This window comes from Arachis stenosperma, chromosome 10 (assembly GCF_014773155.1).
Source record: "Arachis stenosperma cultivar V10309 chromosome 10, arast.V10309.gnm1.PFL2, whole genome shotgun sequence".
Taxonomy (NCBI): domain Eukaryota; kingdom Viridiplantae; phylum Streptophyta; class Magnoliopsida; order Fabales; family Fabaceae; genus Arachis; species Arachis stenosperma.
Window position 1 is genome coordinate 13471924 of NC_080386.1, and position 12177 is coordinate 13484100.

Consider the following 12177-nt stretch of genomic DNA (forward strand, 5'->3'; position numbering starts at 1 on the left):
TTCACTTGTGAACTATATAAATAACAACCTAACACTAACATCCCCCCTCAAGTTGGAGCATACAAATTGTATGTTCCTAACTTGGACATAAGAAAGTGAAATTGAGGCGAATGGAGAGCTTTAGTTAGAATATCAGCTAGTTGATGTTTAGTAGATACATGAATCAATCTGATAGTGCCAGGCCAGCTTCAATCTTCTCACGGATGAAGTGGCAGTCAATTTCAACATGCTTAGATCTCTCATGAAAGGTGGGGTTTGATGACAATTGAAGAGCAGAGATGTTGTCGCAAAATAACTTGGCCGAATCGACTTGGACTCGAAAAAACTGAAGTAAGCCAATTAACCAAATAACCTCACAGCTAGCATGAGCCATGAGCCTATATTTAGCTTCGGTGGAGCTCCTGGAAACTACTGTCTGCTTCTTGTTCTTCCAAGTAATGAGAGAATCACCTAGAAAGGCACAGTAGCCTGTAGTTGATCGCCTTGTGTCGAGGTAACTACCCCAATCAGCATCAGAATATATGGATAGGGTGAGTTGGGAAGTAGCTGAAAATAGAATCCCTTGGCCTGGTGCATTCTTAAGGTACCTTAATACTTGGTGAGCAGCTTGTAAATAAGGCATCCGCAGATCAGACATGAATTAGGTCAGTTTAGTGACAACAAAGGTGATGTCTGGCCGGGAGATAGTGAGGTACATGAGGCGACCAATGAGCCTCCTATACGCAGAAGCATCAGGGATCAGGTCACCTTCTTTAGCTCTTAATTTGAGATTGGCATCCATAGGAACTGTTGTCGGCTTGCAGTCTAAGAGGTTGGTGTCGTCGAGCAAAGAGAGTGTATATTTGCGCTGTGTGAGTGAAATTCCTTGAGAAGATTTGGCAAGTTCCAGGCCTAAAAAGAATTTCAAGTCCCCCAATATTTTGAGTTTAAAAATAGATTACAGCTTTAATTGAACTTTGGTCACCATATCAAGGTTAGCTCCTGCAATTATGATGTCGTCTACGTATACTAATAGGAAAGTTTCAGAATCACCAGAACCTGTTGAGAACAAGGAGTAGTCACTCTTGCAGTGAGTGAAACTATTTTGCTTAAGAGTTGAGCAGAATTTGTGGAACCATTGTCTCGAAGCCTGTCGGAATCCATAAAGTGACTTTGTAAGCGTACATACAAGGCCTTTCTTGCATTCGGGATGCCCCATTGGAACTTCCATATATACCTCTTCATCCAAATCCCCATTGAGAAATGCATTGTTGATGTCCAATTGGATTAAATGCCATTACGCACTGCTGCAATGCCTAACAGAACTCGTACAGTGGTGACTTTAGCCACAGGGCTAAAGGTATCTTTAAAATCGATTCCTGCTTGCTGTGTGTATCCCTTGACTACTAACCTTGCTGTGTGTAAACCCATCTGCATCCTATGACAACTTTGGTGGGTGGTAACGGAACCAATTTTCAAGTGTTGTTGGCCTCCAAAGCTTCAAGTACTTCTTTTATTGTAGTCATCCATTTCTCATGTTTAACTGCTTGATGGTAAAATTGGGGTTCAGGAATAAGATTGGCTTGGTAAATGAAATTATGATAAGTGTGGCTCAATCTATGGTTGTTGATGAAGTTTGAAATCGGGTAAGGAGATTTAGTATGACAAATGTAGTCATGAAGGTAGGAAAGGGTACGTTTAGTCTTGGTCGACCTTCTAGATTGGATGGAAGTAGAAGGTGTGATTTGGTTTTCTATAAGAGGGAGAATTTAGGATTGATTATTGGTTGTGGTTGATGGTTGAGGTATCTCATATACGGTTGGAATTGTTAGAGCATTAGGCAACGGTTCAGAATCTAATGTTGGATTGGGGAGGACAAAGTAAAAAATGATGTCATTGCTGAGTTGAGTATGAGGGCTTTGAGCAAAAGGCATGGTGTCCTCATGAAATATCACATCTCTTGATATGAAGAATTGTTTGGTTCGTAGATTGTAAAGCTTATAACCTTTGTAGCCAAGTGGATAACCCAAGAACACGGCTGGATCTGCTCTAGGGTCAAACTTTGATCTAAAACTGGTATTGGTATTGGTGGCAGCATAGGCAAGACATCCAAAAATCTTCATTGCCTTGTAGTTTGGGGACTTTTCAAATAACAACTCAAATGGAGATTTCATATTAAGAAGTGGACTCGGTGTTCTATTGATTAGAAAGGCTGCAGTGGACACACATTCTTCCCAAAAGGTAATTGGAACTTGTAATTGGAAATATAAAGCTCGGGCAACGTTGAGTAGGTGTTGGTGTTTTTTTTCTACCACCGCATTTTGTTGTGGTCGGTATGGATAGAAGAATTGATGTAACACACCCTTTTCCTGTAGAAAATCAGTTACTGCCAACTCCTTTGCATTATCGGACCTGAAGCATTTGATCTTCTTGCTAAATTGAGTTTCTATCATTGCATAAAATGCCTTTATACAACCTGCAGCTTCAGATTTATGTTGTAACAAGTATAACCAGTAAAATCTTGTAGCATCATCAACTAAGCTTAAAAAATATCTCTTTCTATTATATGTAGAAACATGATATGGTCCCCAAATATCACAATGTACAAAGTCAAAAGAATTTCGTGACAAATTATTATTTGATTCAAAAGAAAGTTTTCTAAACTTTGCAAAAGGACATATGTGACAACCTATAGAGTTAGACTCTTCTAGAAAATTTATTTGTGACAAATTGAAAGAAGAAGTTACATGTTTGGTGATTTTATTTGAAGCGTGACCCAGTCGTGCATGCCAAAGCTTGGAATTACACAAATTGATAGAGTGAGATTCGAATTTCAATTGATTGGAGGGAGTTGTTGCTCTGAGGATGTAGAGTCCCTCATGCAGCTCACCCTTCCCAATCTTCTTTAACATCTTGGTATCCTGGATTGTAAAATTAGATGAGCTAATAGTGATGTCAAGAGTAGTGTTTGAAAGGAAGGTTGAGACAGACAAAAGGTTGATACAAAAATCAGGTACATATAATACATTTTTCAATGTGATATTTGAACTAACAACTACTGTTCCTATGAAATTAGCTTGAAACTGTTCATTGTTTGGAAGAGAAATTGAATAGTTTTGGGAGGTGTGAATAGTTTGAAAGAGAGACAAATCACATGTAATGTGAATTGTGGCACCACTATCTAGAATCCAATCTTGTTTTGATAATGTTGACCTTGTAAGTGAGGCATTAAGAACGATACCTGCTGGTGTGACTACCTGTGTAGTTGCATTTGAAGCGATTTCTTGAAGTCTTTGACTATTAAGTAACTGCATTAGTTGCTGCACTTGAGATGCATTTAAGGTCAAATTTGAAGATAAATCTTGAGGTAATTGAGACTCTCCTCCAATGACATTGTGTGCTGCTTGCTTCAGACCATGCATGGATGGACCTCTGCCTCTATTATAGTTAGGTGGAAAACCATGAAGCTTGAAGCGCTTATCAATTGTGTGACTGAGAATACCACAGTGAGAACAGAGATGCCTGTCCTTTTTCGCATTTCCTCTTCCTCTTCCAGACTGTGGAGGCACATGCTGATTTCTTGCAAGGAAAGCGAGTTGAGTTGGGGTGAGGGAGCGCCAATCAGACTGTGCTTTTCTTCTTGGACCACTAGGGATAGGACCTTGTTGATTGATGGTAGAGGCTTCATCAATAGAATCTATCCTCGAATCTGAGCATAGGAATCATCTAAGCCCATTAGGAAACAGTGTAAGTACTCATCTTGGAGAAAAGCTTGCATCGGTCGCGAATCAGCACAATTGCAAGGGATTGGACGATATTAGTTGAGTTCTTCCCAAAGAACTTTTATTTTTGTGAATTATTGTGAAACCGTAATCGAACCTTGACACAAGTTCACTAAGTCTCGCTTGAGTTCGAAAATTCTTGGACCATTGCCATGTTGAAACCTTTCTTTGAGATCATTCCACAGCTCTTCAGCAAAATCAGTATAAATCAGGGATGTTGCAATTTCTTTGGACACCGAATTAAGAATCCAGATGCTAACTATGTCATTCACACATTGCCAAGTCTCGAATTGCTCGGCATCAAGTTCAGGATCTGAATGCGATACCGAACCATTGATGAATCCAAGCTTACGCTTAGCGTTGAGGGCCTTTTTCATGGCTCTGCTCCATGAGTTATAATTCTTTTCGGTGAGTTGTTGAGTAACCAGAGTGAGTCCTGGTTGATTCGTAGAGGACAAGAAAAATGGATCTGTCATGGATAAACTTGTTCTTGAGTAAAGAACGGTCTCTCACACTCGATCTCGTGATCGGAACCTTAACTTCTTCAAATAATGAAGTTTGATCTGGAGAAATTAGGCTCTCATCAACTCTATTAGGAGAGTTCTGAGTGTAAGGAAGAAAAGAAATGGAAGAAGAAGAGAAAGAATTAGAGGAAATGAAGAAAAATGAAAGAAAATTGAAGGAGGAAAAAAGCGGAAGGTGAGAAAAAAATGATAGCATCTGATACCATATTGAATCTAAGAACAGCGAAAATAATTGGAATGGATTCAATCTTCTATTAATGTACTGTATATGTGATATATATATATATATATATATATATATATAAAAGGGTGTGGTTGCTGGTGTATTTGCTGGTCTAGACAATACTACAATATAAAAGATTTTATTTACTTGTGAACTATATAAATAACAATGTGACACTAACAATAATGATGAAAAAAGAAGAAAAAATTTTAAATAAAAAAATGAAAAAAAGAAAAAGAAAAAGACGCATACTCTATCATAATTTTAGTGGACTTTATTTCGTACAAAATTTGGTTGCTTAGTATTTTTAATTATCTTTATAGATTTTGACACAAATCATAAGAGTAAATAGTCATTTCTAACCATGAAAGATTTAGACGCTGACAAAACTGACCATAAAAAATTGAAACTAAAGTTATACCCATATAAGATAAGTTTTGTTCGACAAAAATAACCAATTATTAAATTTTTGTTCATAATTTCATAAATACCCCTAACCTTTTATCTTCTTTTATCTCTACAACCAATCTCTAACCCTAACAATTTAATCCCGCTCCCTCCTCCTCTATCTCTACCCTCTAACCTTCTCCGCCGTCACAATCCCCTTCCACTATCACCTCCAGCCCCCTCACCTCATTTTTCCTTCAACCATCACCAACACCAACACCACCACTCCATTTCCTTCCACACCCCTCCTCTCCAACCACCTCCTCTACACTATTGAAGACCCTCAGTCCTCACAAATATATGTTTATTACTATGTTAATATCATGGTTTTGAAAACCGAACTGGACCGGCTGGTTCAACCAGAAAAACTGGAAATCGGTCACCTAGCCGGTCTGGGTAAGGTCAGAAACCACCTGGCAAAAAACCAGTGAGAAAATCGGTTGAACCGGCTGTTAATCGGTGAATCGGGAGAACCGTCCGGTTTTTTAGCGGTTTTTGGTTTGGATAAACTTCAAAACGGCGTCGTTTTGAAGGTAAAAAAAAGGAAAAAGAGAAGCTAAACGCACGAAGCCACGAACCCTAATCTCAGTCTCAACTCTCAACTCTCACACTCTCACAAGTCACAAGAGACACCATAGCCACCACGGGCAAACCCACCGTCGCATAGCCACCCACGATGGAGCAGCCCCTCTTCACCGTCCCACAGCCCTCCAGCCACCGCAGCCACTACGCTCTGCAACCCCCAGAGCCCCGGAACCACGCTTCATTGTCATCAACGAACTCGTCTCCTCTGGGTAGAGGCGTCGCATTTGGAAGCTCCGTCGCCATCGTAGGAGCTATGTCGCCGTTGTAGGAAGCTCCGTCGCCGTCCTAGGAAGCTATGTCACCGTTGTAGGAAGCTTCCTCGCCGTCGTGTGGAATCTCTATGGCCGTCGTCTCCTCTGTTCGAGCGCGCTCTCTTTCTCTTCGCCGGTGTCACTCCCTTTCCTCCTCGCCACTGGTAAGCATTGTGGCTTGGATTTTGATAATACTGTGCTCGCCGGTGTCGCCTCCTCCTCCTTGTCTTCTCTGTTTGCTGGTTTTACTGTTACTAATTGAGTTGCTGATTTAGGGTTTGTCATTCTAAGTTACTGATTTTGTTAATTTGTGCTTATTTTGTTAAATTTTCTGGAAAGAATTTGTTGTTGATTCTCAGATATTGTATTACTGATTTTGTGAATTTGTTATTTTATTCTGAATTGCCAATGTTTATGAAACTTGTGCTTATTTTGTTAAATTTACTGGAAAGAATTTGTTGTTGATCCTCATATATTTGTGTTACTGATTTTGTGAATTTGTTATTTTATTCTGAGTTACCAATATTTATGAAATTGGAGTTGATTATAATGATCCTTAGATTCTGAATTGCCCTTCTGTTGAATTTGGAGTCTGATTTCTGGACAGAACTTTTGTTGCTGTTGCATTTTTTATTAGACTTTATTCCGTACAAACTTTGGTTGCTTAGTATTTTTAATTATCTTTATAGATTTTGACACAAATCATAATAACCTGTTAAAAAAAGTTTTGTTTTATCTACAGCTGTCCTAGCAATTACATTGTTCGTTTTTAGCTGTCTTTTGTGTGCTTTTAGGTTTGATTTAAGTTTTAATTAGATAGAATTATTTTTTTAGAGAATTAAATTAAAAATATTACAATTATTCATAAATTTTGAAAAGGTTGGTAGGTAAAGCTAAATTTCTGTACCAAAGTTCGTTTTAGCTGTCTTTTGTGTGCTTTTAGGTTTGATTTAAGTTTTAATTAGATAGAATTATTTTTTTAGAGAATTAAATTAAAAATATTACAATTATTCATAAATTTTGAAAAGGTTGGTAGGTAAAAGCTAAATTTCTGTACCAAATGAATTGAAGGTGGGGATGATATGCAAAAGGTTATTATCGTATGAGCAATTGAATATTCATGTTTTGGTTTTGGTCTTCGAATAACACTTGGCCTCTTGTATCTTTCTTCTCTAGCAATGATATATAATGGATAACCTTTTTTCTTTTAGAACCCTTTCTTTCTTGATGACAGTGGTATTTAACAATAAAAATCAATCAATAATTATTTAATATAGATTTTAGATATGTAACTGTTGAATTTTTTTAACAAAAATATTATATATATATATATATATATAAAAAAATCATCTATCAAATTAATTATTATATATTTGTATACAAATAATACATATATTATTTAGCTTATTTTTAATATATATTTTATATTTTAATATGTATTCAATTCAAATGAATATTTAGTAGTTAATTTTTATTATATACGTAGCATAATTAATTTTTAATATACGAATATTTTTTATTAGCTGATAATTTATGTTGTTTTAAGAGCAAAACTAATATAGTAATATTAATTATTAAACTTTCCATAGACAGGGGAATTTAACATTTGTGACAGAATTCTGTTAGTATTATTTTATACAAATAAAACAACAAATTCATGACTTCCAAAGAAAAAAGGCATCTGCCTCCGCAGTAATATAAATTAAATAAAAACAAATACAGACAAAAAAACTAGTGCACTATGCACCAATTGAATTTGAGTCCAAAATCAAAAAGCCTCCAAAGCCAACCCTAGTGCAAATACATCATAATCATCTGCACTAAACCATGCATTATGATCATGATCATGGCCATTTTTGCATCCACACTCATCCCAATTGAAATTGAAGCTCTTGTTATTATTCTCCTTCTCCTCTTCCCTCTTAGCCACTTGTATTTTAATCTCAACTTCAACTTTAGGTGCTTCTTCTTTGCATGGAACCATCTTCACCCACTCTTTGTACACCATGTTTGGTGATGATTCAAGAACTTCCTTCCATGGAATCTCACCTTTTCCCACAAGACTTGACCCCAAAATCTTCTTGCTTTGCCTCATCTCCAAAACAAGGCTTTCATGCTTGAGTGTGTCCAAGAATTCTTGGGGGCAAGAACAATCAAGAGTGAAGGACTCATTCCAAAAGGGAAAGGATTTGGAATGAACCTTCTTAGTGTTAAGTTGGATCCTTTTGTTGTTGTTCCCTGAAGGAAGATAGAATCTTGCAAATAAATTCCCCTTGGACTTTATGGAATCAACATTTTGGACTTGTATTATTCTTATTTCACATTTAAATAAGGAACAAAAATTTTTGGACATACCCATGTTAAGAAATTTAATGTGTGTGTGTTTTAAACTAGAAAATAGCCAAGAGAATGAGGTTTACTTTGTTTGGATTGGATTTCAATTGTTGTGTGGATTTGGACATAGATGGGTATGACATGATACATATATATAGTGATTACATCAAATAATTAAAAACTTAAAGTAATTAGACAAAATAACTAAAAAGATGTTGGGAATGCCATTATTATGCCACCGATCTTATCTAAACACTTTAATTAGAGTTGTTATATAATTAATGACTGGCCAATATCTCAGTTGTGAATATAGTAACCAAGGACTAGGATCTTGAATCATGCATGTGATTTTGCCAAAGATTTTATTGTATTAAATAAAAGGCCCTTGAGAATCTCCAAAAGCTAGATTTGCCTCAACCCTCAAGTGACTCTTGCAAGTTGCGAGTTGGGACAATGGGACGGTACGGTAATATTATTATTGGGTTAGAATTTATTAGCACTCATATTACCATATCTTAATAATATATTCCACTTGTGTTTCAAAAGGTGCAACTGTGCAAGAGATCTATATAAAACAATGTTAATAAGTGTTCTAGAGAGATGAATAATAATGCTGGATTCCACTGCCGTCTAAAAAGGGTGCTTCTAGGAAAGATACGATTATCCAGTAAGTTTAGTTATACATAGGTAGTAGTACAGATAGATAGCTTATATTGACCAAAAGAAACCAAAGAATTTAAAATAAAAGATATTATATGTACATAAAAATATTTTTTTTTCCCCAATGGTCGGTAAAATTCTCGACCCGAACCAGAAGAAAAAGTTAGCATTCCGTGCTAATAAAACCATAAATAAAAGTTCACAACAACTCAAAATCAAAAAATGACAAACAATAAAAAACACAAATTATTAAAGATTCCTATATTCTTATTAGCCACTATACCTAAGCAAAATACCACAAAAACATCAACGAAGTAATTTAATATCACCTATAAAAAAATTTTACTATGCAAGATCTCTCCTCTTAATGTGAGAGAAAAGCTCTTGAAAGATTCCACATTGACTACTTACAGTTTGCCGTTTTTCTCCTTTTTACACTTGTTATGATGAAATCTCATTTGTCTTCTTGGTTTCAGCTAGTTCCTTTCTGAGTTATGCTAATGCTGCTTCATCATCATTGCAGGTCAACTTCAATTGAGTTTCCGCTCTCCAAATTTTGATAACTTCATCTTCAGACTCTACCTCCTCAACTTTACTATTAAGGTTTCGCACCAAACTAACCTCTTTTTTCTCTTTGGTGAACACTCTTCTAGCTTCTCTTTTTGCTGATTTTTCTTTTACGGGTCTCTTCTTGTTTCTAGAGTCATTCGCTATCGTTTTCTTATCCTTAACACGTTTATTAGCCACAATATATGCTCTCAATCTTCTTCTAGATCTCACTAGATCTCGCTGATATGCATTTTCTTTTCTCTCCATTTATAGTTTTAGAACATATATCCACCCTACTATTTTTGACTTTGTTGTCATTACTTTATCAATTACGGATGCTTCTAGGGTTAAGTACGATTTTGGTCTCTAAGGTATATGCCGAAAATTTTATTCGTCCCCAACCTTTTTTTGCATACAAAATCGTCCTTAAGGTTCAGCTTAATTTTAAAATCGTCATTTCTCTAATTTTTGGACAAACTTACCCTTCCCCAATTTTACACACATTGACTCCCACTCTCTCAGATCCACCATTATTGAAGGATAACCAGTTCTCATACTCAGCAACCCCAATTTTCACAATTTCTCACATATACTCTAAAAATTCAAGAATCAGCAACACCAATTTCTCATACAAATGTCACAATTTTTTAAAGACCGAACTAGAAAAAGAGAAGGATGAACAAAGAGAATCAACAAAAACAAGAACAAAAAACTAACAGAGAGTGAAGAAGAAAAACCAGCAACAAATAACAACAAAAATCATTACCAAATACTCAAAAAATTATGTGATAAAAGGCTGAAGAATAGAACTTGAGTGAGTACAAATGGGGCTGACCACCGCAATGAGAAGAAGACGACTCAGACCACCGTGAGCATCTGTGCCTGTCCACGTCGTTGCCGCGAGAGTCTGTGCCCACCCAAGTCGCTACTGCCTGCGTCCGTGCCTGCCCGCATTGCTGCCGTCTGCATCTTTTCCCACCCGCATCGCTGTCGTTTGCATGGCTGTTGCATGCTTCTCTTCCCATCTGGTTCGCTGCCGCCAGCGTGTCTTCTCGCCCGCATTGCTATCGCATGCGTCTCTGTCCACCTGCATCTCTGCTCACCCACGTTGCTACTGCTAGTATCTTTATCTATCTGCCCTCCTTTCGTTGCAGTGAAGGAAGAAGTTGAGGGATTGAGATAAATTGGGAAAGAAGGGTATTTTTGGCCAAAAGGACGATTTTAAAATCAAGCTGAACCTTAGGGATGATTTTGTATGAAAAAAAGAGTTAGGGGCAAATAAAATTTTTGGCCTATACCTTAAGGACTGATGAACGGAAAATTGATGGTTTAGAATTCACAATAAAATCTCGTTGCAAGTATAGTTTCTAAACCAACAGATAATCCTTTCGTACAAAAAATTGTTTGTCACAAGTAACAAACCCAATAAAAATAAACCGAAGTATTCAAAGCTCGGGTCGTCTCTCAAGGAATTGCAGGAAAGTGTTCTTATTATTGGTTATAAGATTGTATCTTTTTGGGTTTTGTATTAAGAAATAAGAAAAGTAAATTGCAAAGGAAATCAAATGACAGAAACGAGGTCTTGGCAAGGTTTGGTGGTCAAGGATCTCTATCCTTATCACTAACCACAACATGATAATTGCAAGGATCAATCCCATTAAATCATCCTTTAACTTTGTAAAGGAAAGTCAAACGGGCTATATCAATCCAAGTCCATAAGTCCTAGCTCTCCACTAATTCAATTAGTGAGAACTAGAGTTAATGGCTCCAATCATCAATTACATGGATATTAGTAACTCAAGAGTTCCTAAGTTACCATCCCAAGCCAAGAATATAAAAGTCTAAATTAAAATCCTCCCAAGCATTTCATCAAACACTTGGAAGGCACAAAATAAAAGCATAAAAAAGTAATAATAGAATATAAAACCTAAAACCAACAATTGCAAAATCAATGATAACAAATAATAGAAGAAGCAATAAACATAAAATACTTCAAATTGTATTAAAAGGAAATTGAATCAAACATGGAGTTCATAAACCAAATCGGGAAAATAAACAACTCAACAAGAGAAATAAATAAACCAAAGTATCAAAATAAATAAAAGTAGAAGAAGAACTAAATTAAAGCATAATAGAAATCTGAAATTGAGAAAGACTAAACCTAAAAACCCTAAAACCTAGAGAGAGGCTTTCCTTTCTCTAGAAAACTACATCTAAAACCTAAAATTATGTGAATAATGATTAAATGATTCCATGGTTCCCCTTCTGCTCCACTCTGCAGCCTCTAATCAGTATTTTCATGCTTGAAATTGGACCAAAAATAGCCCAGAAATCGCCCCCAGCAATTTCTGATACGTACAGCACGTGGCTCCGTCACGCGTACGGGTCGCCCATGCGTACGCGTCGCTTGTCTGTCGCTCTATCTACGCGTTGCCTAACAGCAAGGCAACTATAATAAATTATATATTATTTCGAAACCTCAGATCTTAGCTTTCCAACGTAACTGGAACCATCTCATTCGGATCTCTGTAGCTCAAGTTATATTTGATTTAGTACGAAGTGGTCAGACTTGACAGCTTTGCATTTCCTTCAATTTCTTGTATTCCTTCCACTTTTGCATGCTTCATTTCCATCCTCTAAGCCATTCCTGCCCTGTAATCTGTGAAAACACTTAACAAACATATCATAGCATCGAATGGTAATAAGATATGATTAAACATAGCAAATTTAAGGCCAAAGAAGCATGTTTTCAATCATAGCACAAAATTAGGAAGGAAAGTGTAAAACATGCGAATTCTATGAATAAATGTGAGAATAGTGGATAAAATCCACTCAATTAAGCA

The 12177-nt window shown here is 36.4% G+C and overlaps 1 protein-coding gene across 1 annotated transcript; it reads right to left on the reverse strand.

Annotated features, from left to right (window-relative positions):
- Positions 1-7391: 7391 nt before the first annotated feature.
- LOC130956364 (uncharacterized) lies at positions 7392-8232 on the reverse strand. The gene has a single exon (XM_057883400.1). It carries the CDS (start codon positions 8148-8150, stop codon positions 7560-7562), a length of 591 nt encoding a protein of 196 aa, XP_057739383.1. The 5' UTR covers positions 8151-8232; the 3' UTR covers positions 7392-7559.
- Between the last annotated feature and the right edge of the window lie 3945 nt (positions 8233-12177).

What these genes read in the sequence shown, in the direction of transcription:
- LOC130956364 (XM_057883400.1), bottom strand. Translation starts at nt 8,150, where the DNA reads ATGGGTATGTCCAAAAATTTTTGTTCCTTATTTAAATGTGAAATAAGA.